At 47.0% G+C, this 23,174-nt stretch overlaps 1 protein-coding gene across 1 annotated transcript in view; it reads right to left on the reverse strand.

Moving 5' to 3' along the window:
- LOC132397060 (disks large homolog 4) overlaps window positions 1-23,174 on the reverse strand; it is a 585,579-nt gene that overhangs the window by 18,542 nt on the left and 543,863 nt on the right. The window contains exons 9-18 of the mRNA XM_059975316.1: window positions 20,819-20,963; window positions 19,890-20,028; window positions 13,928-14,084; window positions 9,905-10,007; window positions 9,303-9,417; window positions 8,225-8,401; window positions 6,769-6,811; window positions 2,310-2,343; window positions 832-882; window positions 186-287 (exon numbers count right to left, since the gene is read on the reverse strand). Of these exons, the coding sequence (XP_059831299.1) occupies window positions 186-287; window positions 832-882; window positions 2,310-2,343; window positions 6,769-6,811; window positions 8,225-8,401; window positions 9,303-9,417; window positions 9,905-10,007; window positions 13,928-14,084; window positions 19,890-20,028; window positions 20,819-20,963 (1,066 nt within the window). The remainder of the gene's footprint in view (window positions 1-185; window positions 288-831; window positions 883-2,309; window positions 2,344-6,768; window positions 6,812-8,224; window positions 8,402-9,302; window positions 9,418-9,904; window positions 10,008-13,927; window positions 14,085-19,889; window positions 20,029-20,818; window positions 20,964-23,174) is intronic.

The raw sequence follows: 23,174 nt of genomic DNA on the forward strand, positions 1-23,174 counted from the left end.
TCCATTTACTGACCCTACGGAGTGGTTAGTTGCCAGAATCCCTCAACGTAAGTTCATGGATAAAAGACCTCAGTGTACGAGTACAGCTTTGTGAATTTTCTCTACCCTCAGACAAAGCAAGATCCCACTGTGACACTAGCAGTTTACATGTAATGGGATCAGACAGAGGCCAATGACAAACTCACGTGGAACACAGGATCCAAATTTGTCCGGGAATTCGGAGAGCAGGTCATCGTTCACCCTGTCCTTGGTGGGACCCAGAATGATGATGGGACGAGCATAATGCACTGCAGAAGGAGGACAGAGAGACTCAGTTCCCTCACCAGACATTCATCCCCTCCGGGGATCCAGTGTGCAAAGCAAACATTGACAATCCTACACACGCACACAGTACAAACCCGGCTCGACATACACTGGTTTGGAGATGGTGACTGTCCCTTTGGCTCTGAGAGTCCCTTCTGTTTCTGATACAAATCGGAACTAATGAATCTTTGATATTCACCCGAGAGGGAGATGGACAACTTGTTCCTGTGCTCTATTGCTCTGTCACTCAGGGGTGTTATGTCAGTACCACCCCTCCCACAGTGACCCTCCCTCAATACCACCCCTCCCTGTGTGACCCTCCCTCAGTACCATTCCTCCCAGTGACCCTCCCTCAGTACCACCCCTCCCACAGTGACCCTCCCTCAGTACCGCCCCTCCCAGTGTGACCCTCCCTCAGTACCTCCCCTCCCACAGTGACCCTCCCTCAGTAGCACCCCTCCCACAATGGGGCACTGTCACCAGATGCTGAGAGGCTGGAATATGAAGGGGTCAGCATCTCTCACTCACCTTCCATCTGTACAACAGCCTCGTAGCTCAAAACCCGATCGTCGCGGCTCCCTGTGGGGAAGACCACACGTTAGGGGACATGTTACACTCATCTCCCAAAGCCGAGAGCATGGACCGCAGAGGGTGAGACATGACCACTTACACACACCGGCCCCAACTAATCCGACATGTAAGAAAGGACTGCACTGGAACAATTAACTGCAAAGAGGGAATTCCAGAGATTGGGGTGCAATCATCAACAGTTTAGCAAAGGTTGGAGAGGTGAGAGAGGTAGGAATATGTATCCTGGAGAATGAAGGATCTGGTGGAGGGTCACAGTGATGGGGGGCTGAGAGAATTGGGGATGGATGGTTCACAGAGACAGAGAAGTGTGTAGGGACCAAAGAGGGTTACAGAGTCAAGGAGAAGTGTAAGTACTGGAGGAGGTTATAGAGGTGGAGAGGAGTGCAGAGACCAGAGGGGGTTAGGTGTAGGGGCCAGAGGGAATCACTGAGCTGGGAAGGGGTGTAGGCACTGGGTGGGGTTACAGATTTGGGAAGGGGTGTAGGGGGCAGAGAGGGTTACAGAGACGGGGAGGGGTGTAAGGGCCGGACAACAGTAATAAGGGACGTAGGGATTACAGAGATAGGGGTGAAACAATGGAGTTAACAGTAGAAGGTGTCATTGGGGTTGGAGAGCACTGGACAATGGGTGAGGGGTCTCAGAGCGATTATGTAGAGAGAGAGCAGAGAACAGATGCGAGCAACAGCAAGTATTTGTGCTGCCAGGGCCACATGGTGAGAGGGGATGGGCTGCTACTTAAACCCTCCCTAGCAACTAACCCCGGCCCAGCTGTGTGCTCAGGACTGGAGGGAGGCAGATCAACAGCTGAGTGGCCCCCACAGCTGAGAGCACAAGTCTGGATGGAGGTGAACATAGGGGTGGGATAGCATCCAAAGAAAATATGAACACTTAGGTGGACTGAAACGTGTCCCAAGGACTAATGAAGGAGCTGGAAACACTGGGGCTGCCTTTCTGTGACCTCTAGGGAGGGGTCAGGGGTGGGTGAGGGAAAGAACTGTCACTGGGTAAACAGGGAGTGACTGCACATTCTCTTTCTTTATCAATCTAAAGTACATATATAAACAAGAGGAGAATTGTCTCAAAAATCTATATCAATAACAAATCAAATAAAAGGAAATTTACAAATTATCACAATCATACATAGAATTAATCTTATAGTATATAATAAAAAGAAAGATAATTGATTCTCCTTTTATCCATAACAAGAAGAAAAAAGATGAAGAAACTTTTATAATTGAAATGTACATCAAAAAAACCCCAAAACACAAAAAAAACTAAAAAAAAGAAAAAGAGAAAAAAAACTGGGCAGTTCATCTTGAGAGTAAAAGCAGGAAAAAAGGATAAACTTTCTGATCAAATCCAAAACTTCAAAAAGGAAGGGCCATGGCTGCACATTCTCAACCTAAGCAGCTCACCTTGTAGACCCACGTCTCCAACACCAGGAATGTCCTGGGCAGCAGAAAGGAAGCAGAGAGTTCATTAGAAGAGGCAAATCATAAACACAAGAGATTCTGCAGATGCTGGGAATTTAGAATAACACACCCAATGTGCTGGATGAACTCAGCAGGCCAGACAGCATCTATGGAGAGGAACAAAGAGTCGCCATTTTGGGCCAAGGCCCTTCATCAGGTCTGGAAAAGAATGGTGCAGAAGCCAGAATAATAGGGTGGGGGGGGGGAAGGGAGAGGAGTACAAGCTGGCAGGTGATAGGTGAGGTGTGTTGGGTAGAGGTGATGAAGTGAGTGGCTGGCAGGGGATCAGTGGAAGAGGTAAAGGACTGAAGAAGAACATACACTAAAAGCTGGAGGAACTCAGCACGACAGGAGGCATCTATGGAGGAGAACAAACAGTCACCATTTGGGCCAAGACCTTTCATTAAATTGAAGGAGGAATCTGATAGAAGAGGACAGTGGACCATAGGAGGTTGAGAGGCAGCAGAGGGAGGTGATGGAGAAGAGAAGGGGTAACAGGGAGCTAGAATGGGGAATAGGAAAAGAGAGAAAGGGAAGGAGGAAGAAGTTACCAAAAGATACACAAATCTATGTTCATTCAGCAGGCTTGAGGCCACCCAGGTGGAAGATGAGGTGTTTCCCCTCCAACTCGAGTTTGGCCTCTTTATGGCAGAATGGGAATGGGAGAGTTCAAATGGGTGGCTACCATGAAATCCTGCCTGTTGTAGGGAATGGAGCAGAACTGCTAAATAAAGCAGTCCCCCAGTCTATATTGGGTCTCTTCCTCCTTATGAAACATTGATTTTTTTTATTTTCCTGCATTGAAGCTACCTAACTTGTTAAGTTCCTCCAGCATGTTCTATGGGTCATTAGACGAGGAAAGCTATTGTTCATCTGCCCTTCCTTCCAGCAGCTGCACTCCTGGCAGGTTCTCTCCGAGAAGCCACAAGTCCAATGTTTCCCAAACTGCAAGCATCTGCTCTGGCTCACCCCAATATTCATTTGCACGCCTTTTGCTTCAGTCTGCTGAAGTCACTGCTTGGAAGTGATGCTCCCTTGGGAATCTGCATCAAGAGCATGTGAATCGGGTGGAGCAGCAGGTAAGCCTCACAACCCCAAAGATCCAGGTTTGATCCTGACCTCCTGTGCTGTTTATGTGGAGTTTGTACGCTCTTCCTGTGAGCATGTGTCTTTCCCTCAGGAGCTCTGGTTCCCTCTCACATCCCAATGATGTATGTTAATTAGCTGCTGTACATTACCCCAGCACTGAAAAAGCCCTTGAGGGTTCACTTTCACCTTAACTGCTAGAGAAACCTCATGTCTTTTTTAGCCCTCCTAATTTCCCTTTAAAGTATTCTCCTGCATTTCCTCTACTCCTCAAGTGCCTCATTTGATTCTAACTACCTATACCCGATGAACACCACCTTTTCTTTATCAGTATCAGTATCCCTTGATAGTCAAGGCTCCATAAACCTTGCCTTTTGTGATGACAGGAACATACAGATTCTGTACTCTCAATACTTCACCTTTGATGAAAATATATCCCACTTACAAAGCATTCCTTTGCGAGAAACAACCTACCCAATCCACACCTGCTAGATCCCTTCCGATGCCACCAAAATTAGGCTTTCTCCATTTTAGAATCTTAAACAGACCTAGCCTTCTCCAACTATAGTCATATAGAAGTACAGCACAGAAACAGGCTCTTTCACCCATCTAGTTCATGCCAAAACTTTAAACTGCCTACTCCTTGACCTGAACTGAGACCACAGACCTTCATACCTCTACCATCCAGACTTCACTGACAATGAAATCAAGCTCGCATGCAGCACTTGCACTGGCAGCTCGTTCCACACTCTCACCACCCTCTGAGTGAAGAAATTTCCCCTCATGTTTCCCTTAAATATTTCAGCTTTCATCCTTAATCCATGATCTCTAGTTCTAGTCTCACTCAACCTCAGTTGAAAAAGCCTGCTTCCATTTACCCCATCTATACCCCTCATAATTTTGTATACCTTCGTCAAACCTCCTCTCAATCTTCTACGCTCTAAGGAATACAGTCCTATCCTATTCAATCTTTCCTTATAACTCAGGTCCTCCAGAGCCAGCAACATCCTTGTTTACATTTTTCTTGTAGGTAGGTGACCAAATCTGCACACATTACTCCTAATTAGGCCTCACCAATATCTTATACAACTTCAACATAACATCCCATCTCCTGTACTCAACACTTGGACTTATGAAGGCTAATATGCCAAAACCTTTCTTTACAACCCTATCTACCTTGTGACGCCACTTTCAATGGGAATACTTGTATTCCCAGATCCCTCTGTTCTACCACACTCATCAGTGCCCTACCGCCCACTGTGTAAGACCTACCCTGGTTGGTCCTACTGAAATGCAAAACTTGGCACTTGTCTGCTAAATTCCATCTGCCATTTTTCCAGCCGATGCATCTGCAAACCATGATAGCCTTTCTCGCTATGCACTACACCCCCAGTCTTGGTGTCACTGCAAATTTGCTGATCCAGTTGACCACATTATCATCATTGATACAGATGACAAACAACGAATCCAAATAAACTCTTCATGGACTTCCAGCCAGGTACAGGGATCAATTATAACTGATCTTTCAATGACAAACTCCGCTACCTTCATCAGGGAAGCTGAAAAGAGTGGAATTTGTCATCAAAACATTGGTTATAATCAATACCTGTAGCCGGCTGGAAGCTCAAGGAGAATTTATTTGTCATATATGCCGGGAAAGCACTGAATCTTTTTCAGCAATGGACCCAGCCCCTATCTCTGCAGCACTCCACTAGTCCCACTCAGAGAGGCAACAATCTACTACCACTCTCTGGCTTCTCCCACAAAGCCAATGTCTAATCCTATTTACTACTTCATCTTGAATGCCAAGCGACTGATAACGTTGTCAAATGGATCAGCAAATTAATGGTTGACACCAACATTTGAGGTGTAGTGGACAGCGAGGAAGGCTTGCAGTGGCATCTGGAGCAGCTGGAAAAATAGCGGATGGAATTTAATGCAGACCAACCTCCCATGCTGGACCTTGTCAAATGCCTTGCTAAAGTCCACGTAAACAACATTCACTTCATCCCCTTTCCTGATAACTTCCTCAAAATTGTTCAGACACGAGCTACCATGCTGACTCCTTAATCAGTCTACGTTTATCTAGACCCTTAGAGTACTTTCCAATAACTCACCCACAACTGATGTCAGACTCACTGGCCTATAATTTCCTAGTTTATGCTTAGATCTTTTCTTAAACAGCGGAACAACATTGACTTATCTTGAACCGGATGGAATTATGATCAGTAAATCCAAGTGCTCTCCTATTCTCTTCCTAGAGCGTCTGCAGACAGACTGCTGAATCCCAAGTGCTCGATGCCAAAAAGATCAGAGTTCTTCCCTTTCAGTGAAAACTGACGAAACAGACCCAAAAGATGGATTGACTCCAGGCTCTGGCAAAGGGCCACAAGGGCCCATCATTGGAGTTGGAGATCTGTTCAACATGAAGGTCAAAACCCTAACTGGTGTAGTCCAAAATTGGAAGCCCACCCCATATATCTGTGTGTAGTTCCACAGAACGTTGTGGGCATGGTATGTCGTACTGGAAAGTGTGGCGACACTTGTAGGCGCATCATCAGGTTAGATCATAAAATAAAGGAGCAGAAGCAGTCCATTTGGCCCATCGAGTCTGTTCTGCCATTTCATCATGTCTGATCCATTTTCCCTCAGCCCCAATCTCCCACCTTCTCCCCGTATCTCTTCATGCCCTGACCAATCAAGAATCTATTAACCTCTGTCTTAAATGTACCTAATGACTTGGCCTCCTCAATCACTTGTGGCAATGAATCCCACAAATTCACTACTCCCTGGTTAAAGAAATTCCTCCTCACCTCCGTTCTAAATGGACATCCCTCTACTCTGGAGCTGCGTCCTCTGGTCTTGGCACCTCCCCCCCAACATAGGAAACATCCTCTCCACATTCGATAGGCTTCAATGAGATGCCCCCCTCATTTTTTGGAATTCCAGTGAGTAGAGGCTCGGAGCCATCAAACACTCCTCACATGATAACCCTAACACAAACAACACATTTCACTGTATGCTTTGATGTACAGGTGACAAATGAATCCGAACCTGCATTTGATCTTTTACCTGAAGCAGGCCCAGTGCCATTTCCCTTCTTCCCCACCCCCACAGACACAGACCAACCCAACTAAATGGTTCCAACATCAAAGGTGGGGGGGGGGGGGGGGGGGGGAGTTTCATTCAAATCGGCAGACCCAGGAAACCGTAGATACTGGAATCTGCAACAATAAGTAAGCAGCATCCTCCAGTGGCAATGACCACACCCCTCATCCACCATGCTCACCACAGCTGAACCCAACACCTTCCTTACCCGTTCCTTGCCCTTTAGTCTTGGCCATTCCTTCCTCTCAACCCTGCAATTGAAATAAACAGTCATTAAAGAAAACAGTCTCCATAGAAGGGAGAGAATTTCCCTCCCACAGTGTGACCTTCCCTCCTTCAGTATCACTCCAAAGAGTGTGACCCTCCCTCATTATTGCCCCTCCCATTGTATGACTCTCTTTCTGTACCGTCACCTTTTTTTAAGGCAAATATACAAAACTTTATTCAAATACAAAAGGCATGCAAAGCCTAGGATTTGCAATAGAGTTACTAAATTCAAATTACAGTTACTACCATCTATAATGCACTCAGTTCCCCAGGGGACCCACCATTCTTGGATATCCCCCACTGAACCCATAATGATTGTATGCTCACTCTCCAAGGACAGTCCGGCATGAATGTAGCACCAGAAAAGGAGCAGGAATCGGTTCGGGTAGACACTGCCTGGACTCACAAATGGCCATCTTGGCCAGGCCCAGGAGCAAGCTACAGGATAACCTCTGAGTGAGCAGATCCCCCCCCCCCGACCCCCAGTACTGGGTGCCCATAAACTAGGAGTGTGGGAATACCCTTCAGATATTCAAACAGGAGCTGCAACCTCTCACACTCCACATAGACACAGCACACTGACTCCTCCCGCCCACAGAAAGGACAGGTGGACGGGGTATCAGTGAAGCTGTTCAGGAATCTATGCACGATTCTGCAAGTTCCCAATGCACAGGGGAAAACCCCTGCATGAAGAGCCTTCCTCACCACGTGATGGCCATGGTGTGTGCCAACAGCAGGCAATGGCAATGACGTGAAACGTGTGCGAGAGCTGCCCGTACAGGAACTGTCTTGCTGCTTTGCGGAATGGCACAGTGGGTATCTCCACGAGGTGACTCATGCTGTGTGGGACTGGCTCCCACAGGAAATCTCAGGGTTTGGACTGGCGTGTCCAGAGCCACCCTGCACCTATTGCAATGGGGTAGAAAACGGTCCCTCTCGTGGCCTGGATGCCACTCCCTGCAGGCACAGGAGCCCTTTCACTGGAGGAGACGAGACCCACAATACTTGCTGGTAAAAGCCTGAAGCTCTCTTCCAGGAGCTGAGTATCTTCCTGAGGGCAGTGCCACCTTGAAGGGTGCTCAGCATTCATGTATTTCTGTAGGGTCCTGAGGCAGAGAGCTGCCAACTGGGCACGTACACACACGCATGTGACTACCGCCCTTCGTAGTTGGAGGACTGAGGATCACAGCCTCCTATTGCCCAAAAGAAGTCCTCTGGGGCCTGGCGAGAAATACAAATACAGTGCCAAGTGGAACAATTTTTGGTGCCTGAACCCCACTTACCCCAAGACTCCAATGGAAGGAATGGGTCCTGAGTGGTGATGAGATCAGACTCTGCTGCCCCTCCAGCTACTCGCACTCCCCCATCCCTGCAGCCCAAACAGCCGTTCGCCATACCTCCTCTTGCTGGGGATGAAACCGATCTCCTCGCTCTCTCCATCTGAGTGCACCTTGCGGGCCTGCCACCACTCCTCGTCTGAGGCGTCAATGACATGCAGAATGTCCCCAAAGTGGAAGCTGAGGGCTTGGCTGAGGAAGCCGCAGTCCTTCGTCTTGTCATAATCAAAGAGGGCCCTGTGGCAGAACCAGAGGTAAACAGAGATTACTTCAGACATGGGGCTGTGCAGTCACTGACAGGGATGACAACTACCACTTACACAGCGGCTGGACTCTACTCCCCTCCACCCAAGCCACATCGGGACACAGTAGATGGAATGTGTGAAGGTCAGAGGTTGGACGTATTGTTGGAGCAAGGTACAGGTTGACGAGGGAGTGGTCACAGGGCAGCGCTGGGCTCCAGGACAGCTTCTAAACCCATTGTACAGACCTCTTGTACCATAAAGATGAACCCTTGATCTCCCAGTCTACCTTGGTAGTCTACCTTGATCTCAGTGATCAGAGATGAATTCACACCACTGTCCACGTGGTGTTTGTACGCTCTCCCCATGACTGTGTGGGTTTCCTCTAGGTGCTCCGGTTCCAAGGTTAGGGTTAGTGAATTGTGGGCATACTATGTTGGTGTTGGAGCTTCAGAGCTGATCTCAGACTGTCCTGGTCATTGATGTAAATGACACGCGACAATTAAAGCTAATCTGGAAAATCTTATCTATTACCTCATGCTGGCCCTGTGTCTTACTACCTGCCTGCAGTGCACTTGCTCAGTAACTGTGACACTTTATTCTGCATTCTCTGGTACTGTCTCAGTGCTGTGAAACCAACTGTATGGATGCCGTGGTGTTTGTTATTGTCACGGATTGACAGCTTTTGTTTGTAACAGATCCATAAGCACACCAAAGAAAATGTAGAATGAAGTGTCAGTTACAGTAAAGTGCAGGCAGGCAATGGCCACGATGGGGCATACTGGGAGATCAAGAGTGTCAGGGGTGGGGTGTGAAGGGTGGGGGGGCTGAGACTGTCTGGGGGTATGGTGGATGACACTATCTGGAGAAGAAGCGGATGGGGGATTTGGTCTCACCGGATGTAGAAGACTCGTTTGTGGTTACTGCGCAGTGAGCTGGTCCCTGAGCCGATGCTGCTGTTCATCAGTTGTTCTCGCAGGTCGTGGATCTTCGCCTCAAACCGGCTGTACTCTGGCAGTGAGGAAGGAACAGTGAACACAACCAGCGGCTCAGGGACCCCCCTGGCCCTGCAGCTCCCTCATTCCACGGTACGAGTTCCCTGAGTGTCACCATCTCAGGCAGTGCCGGGGAATGAGGTTGCGAGGGTAAGGACAGGCCCCCTCCCACACACAGCAAGGTCAAGTCATCCATCACTCTCACATACATCCTCACCAATTGCCCTCCCGCCACGCCACTCTCGCCCACTACTCCCAATCTTCGTCCTTCGCCTGCTGTTCATATCATGACTCTCACTCTTGGTCATATTCACCACCCTCACCTTCAGCCTTTACTCTATCCTTTGCCCTCCCACCCCAGCAGTACCCACCACTCTTGCCCTGACCCTCACCCTCACCCTCCATCCTTTGCCCCACCTCCCAGGTCATACTGTTGCATTGGCCATATTCACCACCCCGCCCCTCAGCTGTACCCAACCCACCCACCCCAGCCTCAGCCTCACCTTCTGGCTTGTACTGAGCAATGATGGTCACGGTCTGTCCTGCGTTCTTCAGCGCGGCAGCAGCTTGCTCGTGGGTGGCATTCCGCAGGTCCACTCCATTCACCTGCCAGTGACAAGGAGCAGAGATCGGCATTTCGTCCCCTCCAACCAGGTTCTCTCTCCCTTCAGTGCTTGCCATGTGGCAGAGAGAGGAAGATTAAAATTGTGATGCCCTTAGGTGTTAGAGATCATATTTGGGAGCACGAGGTGGATCATTGTGGGTCAGTAACTGTTCTGGAATGGTCCAGCTGCAGCTCTTTGCACCAGTCACCTGCCCCTTCCCCATCACCCCACCACACCATGTAATCCCCTCCAGCCCCTACACTCCTCGCTGCCTCTGTGACTCCCCCCTCTTTGGCCTCTATGCCCTTCCTTGTCTCTGTAACTCCCTCCATCCCCTAAACCCCTCCCCATCTTTGTAACCGCCTCTGGCCCCTACAACCGTCCCTGTCTCTGTGAGCCCCTTTCCCGGCCCCTCCACCCTTCCCTGTCTCTGTGACCCCCCCTCCTTGGCCCCTACAGCCCTCCCTGTCTCTGCAACCCTCCCTGACCCTACACCCCTCCCTGACCAACACACCAATCTAAATGGCAGGCCACCATGGTAAAGCAGCACTATCCCAGCTCAGGCCTTCCCGCAGTTTGGACTTCATTTGTGACAGCATCTGTAAAGTTAGGAGCCTGTATGTCCCTCCTGGGAGATGTGATGGTTTTCACTGTGTGCTCCAGTCTCCTCCCACACTCCAAAGACATACACAGTGGGTTAACTGATCTCATGATTAGGTGAGGGTTTATCGAGGGTTGCTGAGATGATGTAACTCAAAGGGCCTGAAGGGTCAACTCCATGCTACATTAATAAACAAACTAGCCCTACTTGCCTGCACATCCCAAACGTTTCCAAACCATGTACCCGTCCAAATGTCTTTTATCTGCCTCAGCCACCTCTGGGTGAAGAGGTTGCTTCTTAGATTCCTATTAAATCTCCTGTCCTCCCCACATTAAATCTTTACCCTCTAGCTTTTGATTTCCCAATCCAAGAGAAGAAGGAAAATAGATTCCACATGTTCCAGGTGCATCATGGCATGGAATGGTAACTGCTCTGCCTGTAACCACAAGGAACCTCACAGCTCAGCACATTGCAGAAACATGGATCCTGTCTACACTTCGTGATGCCTGTGACCCACCCTGAGCATTCGCTCTTTTCGTCCTCCCTTCCATTATGTAGAAGGTGCAAAAGCCTAACAGCTCGAACCACCAGCTGACAGGTGCAAAAGCCTGACAGCTCGAAAGGGCAGTTTCTAACCTGCGATGGAATGCTTCCCTAATCTGGTAAGATGCACAATTGACCTCACCATTACTCTTTCACCTTATTGTCTGTCTGTACTGCATAACCTGTAACTGTGGAACTTCGCTCTGCACTCTCTCCTACTACCTTAATGAGATAATGTGATGAAATGATCCATATGGAAGGCACACAAAAAGAACGGTTTTTCACTCTATCTCAGTTCCTGTGACACCAATAAACCAATTTTCTAATGACTCGCTGCCCTTAGGTAATGGGATGGTAAATTTGCACACCATTCCAAGCGTATAACAGTAATAAAACCTCCCGGTAGGAGCACACCACTCCTTGCAAGTTCCCTCTAAATTGGACAATACTGGGAATGAAAGGGTTAAGGTATGAGGAGCACTTGGTGACTTTGGGCCTATTCTTGCTGGAGTTTAGAAGAATGAGGGGAGATCTCATTGAAAACTATCGAATATTGAAAGGGCATTGTGAAGGACCAGGATAAGCATAAAACTGGGAGAGCAGGTAAAGGTGAAAAAAATAGGGGTTTTATTTACCCAAAATGTTTACAAACTCAACAGAACTGTTCTAGAGTCCAAACTTGAATCAGCTAAACAGAACAGGGTTACAACAACATAGTAAATACTCCTCAAACCAAGAGACATCACTCATCTCCTGACTGCGGCTTTATATTCGATGCTGGCCAGTCCATAGTAAATTGCAGGAAAGAGAAAACATTCCTCTCCTTTAAAAGATCAGCATAAATAAAGCAGCTCCAGAGAACACCCCTCTGGCTGTAGCAGAATGGCACAAACCAATTAGGCTGCCGTAATACAACAGCTCAGTCATTTGCCAGATTTTCAGGAGGATGGTCGGCTGCAGGACACTTTAATGTGACTGGTTGATGGTGCAGCTGATAATTGCAGCTGCTACAGACATGAAGAGGATATTTCAAATAGTGGAGGAGTCTAGGACTGGAGGGCACAGCCTCAGAATAGAAGGACATCCCTGTAGATGAGGAGGATTTTCTTTAACCAAAGGGTGGTGAATCTGTGGAATTCACTGCCATAGATAGCAGTGGAGTCCAAGTCATTGTATATATTTAAAGTGGAGGTTGATGGTTTCTTGATCAGTAAAGATGTCAAAGGTTAAGTGCAAATGTCACTCCACTCTTCAAGAAAGGAGAGAGGCAGAAGAAAGGAGAGAGGCAGAAGAAAGGAAACTATAGGCCAGTTAGTCTGACCTCAGTGGTTGGGAAGATGTTGGAGACGATTATTAAGGACGAGGTCTCAGAGTACTTGGAGGCACTTGACAAAATAGGCCATAGTCAGCATAATTTCCTCAAGGGAAAATCTTGCCTGACAAATCTGTTGGAATTCATTCAAGAAATAACAAGCAGGATAGATGAAGGAGAATCAAGTGATATTGTGTACTTGGATATTCAGAAGGCCTTTGACAAGGTGCCACACATGAGGCTGCTTAACCAGCTATGAGCCATGGTATTACAGGGAAGATACTAGCATGAATAAAGTAGTGGCTGGTGATTAGTGGTGTTCCAGACCGATTCTTTTTACATTATATTAAATGAATGGTGGAATTGATGGCTTTATTGCAAAGGTTGCTGACAATATGAAGATAGGTGGAGGGGCAGGTAGTTTTGAGGAAGTGGAGAGGTTACAGAAGGACTTAAACAGATTGTGGGAATGGGCAAAGAAATGGCAGATGGAATACGGAGTCAGGAAGTGTCTGGCCATGCACTTTGGTAGAAGAAATGAAAGGGTTGACAATTTTGTAAATGGAGAGAAAATACAAAAATCTGCAGTGCATTGGTAGTCCTTGTGCAGGATTCCCTAAAGGTTCATTTGCAGGTTGAGTCTGTGGTGAAGAAGGCATTCATTTCAAGAGGACTAGAATATAAATGCAAGGACGTAATGTTGAAGCTTTATAAAGCAGTGGTGAGGCTTCACTTGGAGTTTTGTGAACAGGTTCGGGCGCCTTATCTTAGAAAGGATTTGCTGAAACTGGAGAGGGTTCAAAGGAGATTCACAAAAATGATTCCAGGATTGAATGGCTTGTCATATTTGATGTGTTTGGGCCTGTATTCACTAGAATTCAGAAGGATGAGGGATGATCTCATTGAAACCTATCGAATGGTGATAGAGTGGATGTGGAGAGGATGTTTCCTGTGGTCAGAGTGTTTAGGACCACAGGACACAGTCTCAAAATAGAGGGGCATCCACTCGGAATAGAGATGAAGATGAATTTCTTTAGCCAGACAGTGGTGAATCTGTGGAATTCTTTACCGCAGGCTGCTGTGGGGGCTAAATCTTTACGTATATTTAAGGCAGAGGTTGATAGATTCTTGATTGGTCAGTGTATGAAGGGATTTGAGGAGAAGGCAGGAGATTGGGGTTGAGAGGAAAATTGGATCAGCCATGATGAAATGGCAGAGCAGAATCGATGGACCAAATGGCCTAATTCTGCTCCTATGTCTAATTGACTTTGAAATATTTTGCTAGTTCTCCTTCAATAGTGCAGACAATGGATGTCTCTGAGTACGCCTTGGAGGCATTCTCTCCTGACAGGCAGTGCTAGTTCCAGTCGCTTATCAGGGCAATTACTGCAGAACAATAAATAAATGCCCTGCCCCTGCTGCCCATCACCCTGAGTGGAGTTAACACAGTGTAATCCCACATTACCGAGAGTATCTGGTCTCCCTTCCTGAGCTCCCCACTTAGGTCTGCTGGGCCACCGGCCAGGATGAAGGAGATGAAGATGCCCTCCCCATCTTCACCGCCCACGATGTTGAAGCCCAGGCCTGTTGAACCACGGTGGATCATCACTCTCCGAGGCTCCCTGGTAGAAGAGGTCAAAGTCAAAGGTCAAAAGTCAAAGTAACATTTAACTGGAGGAAATCAGCAGGTCTTGATGAAGGGTTTTGTCTCCATGTGTCTACTGCTTATTCCTCTCCATAGCTGCTGCCTGACCTGCTGAATTCCTCCAGCATTTTGTGTGTGTTACTCTGGATTTCTAGCACCTGCAGAATCACTTTGTGTTTAAAGCAAAACTCATTATCAAAGTGAGAGGGTCAGCAACTTTAAATTCCTTGGTTTTAACATTTCAAAAGATGTGTCTTAGGTACAGTACATATACAGTACGTCATTACAAAGAAAGCACAGCGGCGCTTCTACTTGCCTAGACATTTGAAAAGGTTCAGCATCTAGTGACAAACATCTATCGACATACAGTGGTGAGTATACTGACTGGAATGACCAAGGGCCTGGTATGGAAACACCAAGGCCCTTGAATGGAAAAACCTACAAAAAGTAGTAGATTCAGCCTAATCCATCATGGGTAAAGCCCTCCCCACCACTGAGCACATCTTCATGAAGAGGAAAGCAGCATCCATCATCGTGAGCCCACTCCAGCCAGGCAATGCTCTCTTCTTGTTGCTGCCATCAGGAAGGAGGTACAGGAACCTCAGCATCCACGCCACCAGGTTCAGGAGCAGTTATTACCCTTCAGCCATCAGACTCCTGAACCAGTGGAGATAACTTCAGTCAATTAATTCACCCCAACACTGGACTATTCCCACAGCCTATGGACTCTTCATCTCATATTCTCAATATGTATTGCTTTATCAGATTGCTTTTTCTTTTTGTATTTGCACAGTTTGTTGTCTTTTGCAAATTAGTTGTTTGACTTGTTATGTGTGGTCTTCCACTGATTCGATTGTGTTTACTTGTAAACACTGTGAATGCCCGCAAGAAAATAAATCTCAGGGTTGTGTGTGGTGACATATATGTATTTGCTAATAAATTTAATTTGAACTTTGTATACATCACCATCTCCTATCTTCAGATTCGCTTTCTTGCGGGCATTTACAGGGAAATAAAGAAATACAGGTATTAGAATTTACGAAAACTAGACATAACGAAAAGCTGACAAACAACCAAGTTCAAATTCAAGACTATGTAACGCCATTCCCAGTACACCAGTGTAAAGAACTTGTCACTGCGGATGTGATGCAGCAATAAAGACACAATAAAAAGCACAATAAACATAAAAACATAAGATAGCTTAGATACACAGTTTTGCACAAAAGAAAGACAAACTGTGACAATTTTAAAAAATAATACTGAGAATATGAGTTTAGACCCTTGAATGTGAGACTGTAGGTTGTGGAATCAGTTCAGAGTTGAGGTGAGTGAAGTTATCCACATTGGTTCAAGAGCCTGATGGTTGAAGGGTATTAACTGTTCCTGAATCTGGTGCTGTGGGACTCAAGGCTCCTGTACCTCCTGGCCAGTGGTAGCAGTGAGCAGAGAGCATTGCCTGGATGGTGGGCGGTCCCTGATGGATGCTGCTTTATTAAAAACATAGAAAACCTATAGCACAATGCTGTGCCGAACATGTACTTACTTAGAAGCTACCTAAAGTTACCCATAACCCTCTATTTTTCTAAGCTCCATGTATCTATCCAGGAGTCTCTTAAAAGACCCTATGGTATCCACCTCCACCACTGTTGCCGGTAGCCCATTCCACGCACTCACCACTCTCTGCATTAAAAAAAAACTTACCCCTGACATCTCCTCTGTACCTACTTTGTGTTAGCCATTCCAGTCCTGGGAAAAAGCCTCTGACTATTCACACGATCAATGCCTCTCATCATCTTGTACACCTCTATCAGGTCACCTCTCATCCTTCGTTGCTCCAAGGGAAAAAGGCTGACTTCACTCAAACTATTCTCATAAGGCATGCTCCCCAACCCAAGCAACATCCTTGTAAATAACCTTTGCACCCTTTCAATAGTTTCCATATCCTTCCTGTAGTGAGGTGACCGGAACTGAGCACAGTACTCCAAGTGGGGTCTGACCAGGGTCCTATATAGCTGCAACATTACCTCTCGGCTCTTAAACTCAATCCCACAGTTGATGAAGGCCAATGCACTGTAAGCCTTCTTAACTAGAGTCAACCTGCACAGCTGCTTTGAGTGTCCTATGGACTCGGACCCCAAGATCCCTCTGGTCCTCCACACTGCCAAGAGTTTTACCATTAATACTATATGCTGTCATCATATTTGACCTACCAAAATGAACCACTTCACATTTATCTGGGTTGAACTCCATCTGCCACTTCTCAGCCCAGTTTTGCATCCTATCAGTGTCCCGCTGTAACCTCTGACAGCCCTCCACACTATCCACAACACCTCCAACCTTTGTGTCATCAGCAAATTTACTAATCCATCCCTCCACTTCCTTGTCCAGGTCATTTTTAAAAATCACGAAGAGAAGGGGTCCCAGAACAGATCCCTGAGGCACACCACTGGTCACCAACCTCCATGCAGAATATGACCTGTCTACAACCACTCTTTGCCTTCTGTGAGCAAGCCAATTCTGGATCCACAAAGCAATGTCTCATTGGATCCCATGCCTCCTTTCTTTCTCAATAAGCCTTGCATGGGGTACCTTATCAAATGCCTTGCTGAAATCTGTATACACTACATCTACTGCTCTACCTTCATCATGGTGTTTAGTCACATCCTCAAAAAAATTTGATCAGGCTCGTAAGGCACGACTTGCCTTTGACAAAGCCATGCTGACTATTCCTAATCATATTATACCTCTCCAAATGTTCATAAATCCTGCCTCTCAGAATCTTCTCTATCAACTTACCACTGAGGAACAACCACTGAGGTGAGACTCACTGGTCTATAATTTCCTGGGCTATCTCTACTCCCTTTCTTGAATAAGGGAACAACATCTGCAACTCTCCTATCCTCTGGAACCTCCCCCAACCCCATTGATGATGCAAAGATCATTGCCAGAGGCTCAGAAATCTCCTCCCTTGCCTCCCACAATAGCTTGGGGTACATCTCATCTGGTCCAGGAGATTTATCCGACTTGATGCTTTCCAAAAGCTTCAGCACATCCTTTCTTAATATCTACATACTCAAGCATTTCAATCCACTGTAAGTCATCCCTACAATCGCCAAGATCCTTTTCCGTAATGAATACTGAAGCAAAGTATTCATTAAGGACCTCTGCTATCTCCTTTGGTTCCATACACACTTTTCCACAGTCACATCTGATCGGTCCTATTCTCTCACGTCTTATCCTCTTGCTCTTCACATACTTGTCGAATTCCTTGGGGTTTTCCTTAATCCTGTCTGTCAAGGCCATCTCATGACCTCTTCTGGCTCTCCTCATTTCATTCTTGTGCTCCCTCCTGCTAGCCTTATAATCTTCTAGATCTCTATCATTACCTAGTTTTTTGAACCTTTTGTAAGCTTTTCTTTTCTTCTTGACTAGATTTTCAATAGCCTTTGTACACCATGGTTCTCTGTCTCATTGGAACGTACCTATGCAGAACACCACACAAATATCCCCTGAACATTTGCCACATTTCCACCATACATTTTCCAGAGAACATTTGTTCCCATTTTATGCTTCCAAGTTGCTGCCTGATAGCTTCATATTTCCCCTTACTCTAATTAGACACTTTCCTAACTTGTCTGTTCCTATCCCTCTCCAATGCTATAGTAAAGAAGATAGCATTGTGAACACTATCTCCAAAATGCTCTCCCACTGATTGACCCGACACCTAGCCAGGTTCATTTCCCAATACCAGATCAAGTACAGCCTCTCCTCTTGTAGGCTTATTTACATATTGTGTTAGGAAACCTTCTTGAATACACCTAACAAACTCCACCTCATTTAAACCCCTTGCTCTAGAGAGATGCCATTCAATACTCGGGAAATTAAAATCTCCCACAACAACCCTGTTATTATTACATCTTTCCAGAATCTGTCTCCCTATCTGCTCCTCGACATCCCTGTTTCTATTGGGTGGTCTATTAAAAACACCCAGTAGAGTTATTGACCCCTACCTGTTTCTAACTTCCACCCACAGAGACTCTGGACAATCCCTCCGTGTCTTCCTCCTTTTCTGCAGCCATGACACTATCTCTGATCAGCAGTGCCACGTCCCTACTTCTTTTACCTCCCTCCCTGTTCTTTCTGGCACTCTAAATAACCATTCCTGCCCCTGAACCATCCAAGTCTCTGTAATGGCCACAACATGATAGCTCCAATACTGATCCACGCTCTAAGCTCATCCGCTTTGTTCATGATGCTTCTTGCATTAAAATAGACACATCTCAAACCGTTGGTCTGACCTATTGCCTGCCTATCTTCCCTCTTGCACTGTCTCAAAGCTTTCTCTATTTGTGAGCCAACAGCCCCTTCCTCTGTCTCTTCAGTTCAATTCCCACCCCCCAATAATCCTCGTTTAAACTCTCCCCAATAGCCTTAAGCAAACCTCCCCACCAAGATATTGGTCCCCCTGGGATTCAAGTGCAACCTGTCCTTTTTGTACCGGTCACTCCTGCCCCAAAAGAGGTCCCAATGATCCAGAAATCTGAATCCCTGCCCCCTGCTCCAATCCCTCAGCCACGCATTTATCCTCCACCTCACTCTATTCCTATATACTCACTGTCGTGTGGCACAAAGGTAGTAATCCTGAAATTATTACCTTTGAGGTCCTGCTTCTCAACTTCCTTCCTAGCTCCCTGTAGACTGTTTTCAGGACCTCCTCCCTTTTCCTACCTATGTCGTTGCTACCAATATGTACCACAACTCTAGCTGTTCACCTTCCCGTGCACGCAGTCAGAAACATCCTAGTCCCTGGCACCAGGGAGGCAAACCACCATCCGCATTTCTTTCCTGCATCCAGAGAATCACCTGTCTGACCCCCTAACTAGAGTCCCCTATTACTGCTGCCTTCTTCCTTTCCCCACCCGTCTGAGCCTCAGGGCCAGACTCTGTGCCAGAGGTGCAGCCACTGTTGCTTCCCCCAGGTAGGCTGTCCCCCCCCCCAGACAGGAGTACTTACTGTTAAGGGGGGCAGCCACAGGGATACCCTCTAGTATGTGCCTCTTGCCCTTCCCTCTCCTGACTGTTACCCACTTATCTGTCTCGCGAGGCCCCAGTGTGACTACTTGCCTATAACTCCTCTCTGTCACCTCCTCACTTGCCCTGACCAGATGAAGGTCAACGAGCTGCAGCTCCAGTTCCCTAACCCGGTCCCTAAGGAGCTGCAATTCGACGCACTTGGCATAGATGTGGCCATCCGAGAGGCTGTGAGTCTCTCGGACTTCCCACATCTGACACCCAGTACAGAACACCGGCCTCACAGGCATACTTCCTGTTTCTACTCTGCACAGATAACCTGTCTGGCCTCCACCCATTATCATCAAAGCCCCATTGAACCAAAGCCCTCTACTCTGTCATCAGCTCTTCCAACACCTGCTCTGTAAAGCTGTCTCCTTTTAAACTTCGCGCCTGTCTAACTCACTGACATCCGCGTGCTCGCCCAGTCGTCCCTTGATCAAACCACTGAAGAAAAAGGTCTTGTGAGAGTACTCCTTGTAAATGTTCTCAGTGGCAGCGAGGGCTTTGCCCATGATGGACAGGGATAGACTGGGAACTGATATTAACATTGGAGTCCGGGGATCAACTCAAACCCCAGCACACTGTGATCCCATAGTGCCATGTGAGACAGAAGCAGAGATGATGGATGTCACAGACACACAGGTATTAAAACAAACTAAAGAAACTTTGGCACTAATGGGGAGTGGTCACTTCACAGAAGGTCACTCACCGTGGGATGTCATCTTCTCCCATCAACCCTTTGGGCACAGGCGAGTAACGGCGTGGAGAGGAGGGGGTGAGGGTCTGTGAGTAGTCTGTGCCCAGGTAGTTTGAGTGTCCAAGCTCGGTGTCCAGGGGCTGGGAGTAGGCTTGAGCATAGGGAGAGACTGTTAGAGAAGGTGCATGGGGAGAGGAAACAGGAACAGCTACAGCACAAGATGACTGCAAATCACCCCAACCCCAACCTCCATCTCTCATCATATGTGTGTCTCCTCACACCATCCCATATCACATTTCTGGGGTCAGACAGAGAGTGACCCTCCCTCCACACTGTCCCATCACACACTCCCAGGGTCAGACACAGAGTGAATCTCCCTCCACACCGTCCCATCACACACTCCCGGGGTCAGACACAGAGTGAAGCTCCCTCTACACTGTCCCATCACACACTCCCAGGGTCAGACGCAGAGTAAATCTCCCTCCACACTGTCCCATCACACACTCCCAGGGTCAGACACAGAGTGAATCTCCCTCCACACCGTCCCATCACACACTCCCGGGATCAGACACAGAGTGAAGCTCCCTCCACACTGTCCCATCACACACTCCCGGGATCAGACACAGAGTGAAGCTCCCTCCACACTGTCCCATCACACACTCCCAGGGTCAGACACAGAGTGAAGCTCCCTCCACGTCATCCCAACCCACACTCCCGGGGTCAGACACAGAGTGAAGTTCTATGAAAGTGTCTGACCCTGGGAGTGTGTGATACGACCCACTGTCCTATGAGACACTACAGTATCTATGGTACTATTGGTGTCTGGCCGATCATCTATTTGAGCTTCTGTATCTGGATGTGTGCTCAACATGTCTAGAGGACTACAGGGAGAGACCGTGACCAGCCAGGCAGTATAAGGACATTCCCCCATCTTCACTTACAGGTTGTGATATCGGGAGGAGCGTAGGTATCGTTGATGTAGAGACTGGTGGGTTTGGCGATCTTGAGGTACACAATGTCTGACGTGTTCTTCAAGGCAGCCACTGCATCTTCATGCATGACATCCTCCAACCCCACATTGTTTACCTGAAGCAGAAATAAATCAAAGAAGTTGAAGTGTGGGAAAGTTCCACTGGATTGCTAGAGATTCCAGCACACCCACCGAGACCTGGAGTACTTCCTTAAATGTTGTTTTGATCTTTACCCAACATTTAACAAACTCGTTGTTCATTCTCTGTAAGCAGTTGTACGTCTCACTGCAGTTCCTGCCTGAGATAATTGGGCGCACCATCCATGCATATTTACATTTCTACTGCACCGTTAATGTTTGGAAGTTACAGAAGTGGGAAGAACTGTAAGTTCAAGAGCTGCAAAGTAACGTTGCAGCTCTATAAAGCCCTGGTTAGTCCATACTTGGGATATTGAGCATGAATAGGTTGAGGGAGCTAGAGCTTTTCTCTTTGGGGTGAAGGAAGATAAAGTGATACAGGTGTTGACCGTAAACTTAGATCAAATGGACGGCCAGAGACTTTTTCCCCCGAATAGATACTAGGAGGCATCATTTTAAGGTGACTGGCGAAAAGTATATAGGGGAAGTCAGAGGTAGGGATTGCCCCCACCAGAGTGCTGGGTGCATGAAATGCACTGTTGGGGTGGTGGCAGAGGCAGATATGTTAGGGACATTTAGGAGATTCTTAGATTGGCACATGGATGAAATGGAGGCTGCGTAGGAGGGAAGGAAGAGATTGATCTGGGAGTAGGTTAAAAGGTCACCACAACATCGTGGACCTTTAGTCTGTACTGTTCTATGGTCTAACTTTAAAATTCTCCACAAATTCTGCCTGACATGACCTGCACCTTTGGGTTCTTATTTTAGATATTTAGCATCTGCAGTTCTTTCCCTTTTCAGTTAGAGGAGAGCTAGTTTGGAAGGGACAGAAGAAAGGAATGATGAGGACCAGAGAGTGAGAAATAGAGGAGCAATGGTGCTGGAAGGGAGACGACAGTAATGGGAAAAATAAATGGGAACTGCACCACTATTGCTGGCTGGATGCTGAAAACCCCATATTAAAAGCCTATCTGAATTGTTGAGTTCATTGTCGAGCCTACAAAATCCGTCGTCAACTCTCTGTACCTCCACTGCCCAGAGTGCTCACTCGTGCTGGGACCCTGTTCCCTCATCACCATGTCCCACCACTCCCTTCATACTGGCCAACCCACTCTGAGTTCTGGTGAGGGAGTGGCATAGTTTTAAAACTCTCATCTCTCTATTGGAAGGATTTAAAAATTAAAATTTAAAGATTATCTCTTTAGGAAAAGAAATGAAAAGGAATTGCTTTAGCCAGAAGGTGATGAACCTGTGGAATTCATTGCCACAGGTGGCCAAGTTTTTGATTAATAAGGTTATAAAATGTTATGGGGTCAAGTCAGGAGAATGTGGTTGAGAGGAATCGTAAAGCAACCATGATGGAATGGAGAAGAAAACCTGATGGGGTGAATGGATAATTCTGCCTCTTATAGAACATTACAGCACAGCACAGGCCTACTGACTTTCTAACTATGCTAGCTCTTACTCCCTAGATATCATCCATGTGCCTATACAAGTGTTTCCTAAATGTCCCTTATGTATCTGTCTGTTTCTCCATGCATCTGACATCCCCATTCTACTTCCCTTTAATCACTTTAAAATTATTTGGCTTTCCTATAATAGGAAACATCTCTGACTATTTCTCAGGCATATGGTCCTGTGTTCAAATCCAGCTGGGTCCCAACCTGGGCAGGAGCAGTATCTGTGTGGAAGCAAGAAGGCCTGGCTATCTACTTGTGTATCTTGCCATGTAAACTTGACTTAGACTAGGACTCGACTTAACAACTGAACAACAACAGGGCCTGAGTTCTCGGGAGAGGCTGGCCAGGCTTTGTCTTTATTTAAGGGTTCACAGTACATTTATTATCAAAGTATGTGTGCAGTATACAGCCCTAAGATTTGTCTTCCCACAGACAGCCACAAAACCAAGAAACGTAGAAGAATGAGGGAGAACTTTATAGAAATGACAAGTGAGGGTAAGATGGATATAAACAGACTTTTTCCCCAGGACAGCAGAGTCTACAACTAGGGACATAGACTTAGCGCAAGAGGGAAAGATTTGAAAGGGTTTTGAGAGGTTAACTTGTTCACACAGAGGGTGGTGAGTATGTGGAACAAACTGCCAGAGGAAATGGTTGAGGCAGGTTCATGGTATCATTTAAGACACACTTGGATAGGTATATTGTGGGGTAGGGCTTGGAGGGATAGAG

Source organism: Hypanus sabinus, chromosome 7 (genome assembly GCF_030144855.1).
Source record: "Hypanus sabinus isolate sHypSab1 chromosome 7, sHypSab1.hap1, whole genome shotgun sequence".
Classification (NCBI taxonomy): domain Eukaryota; kingdom Metazoa; phylum Chordata; class Chondrichthyes; order Myliobatiformes; family Dasyatidae; genus Hypanus; species Hypanus sabinus.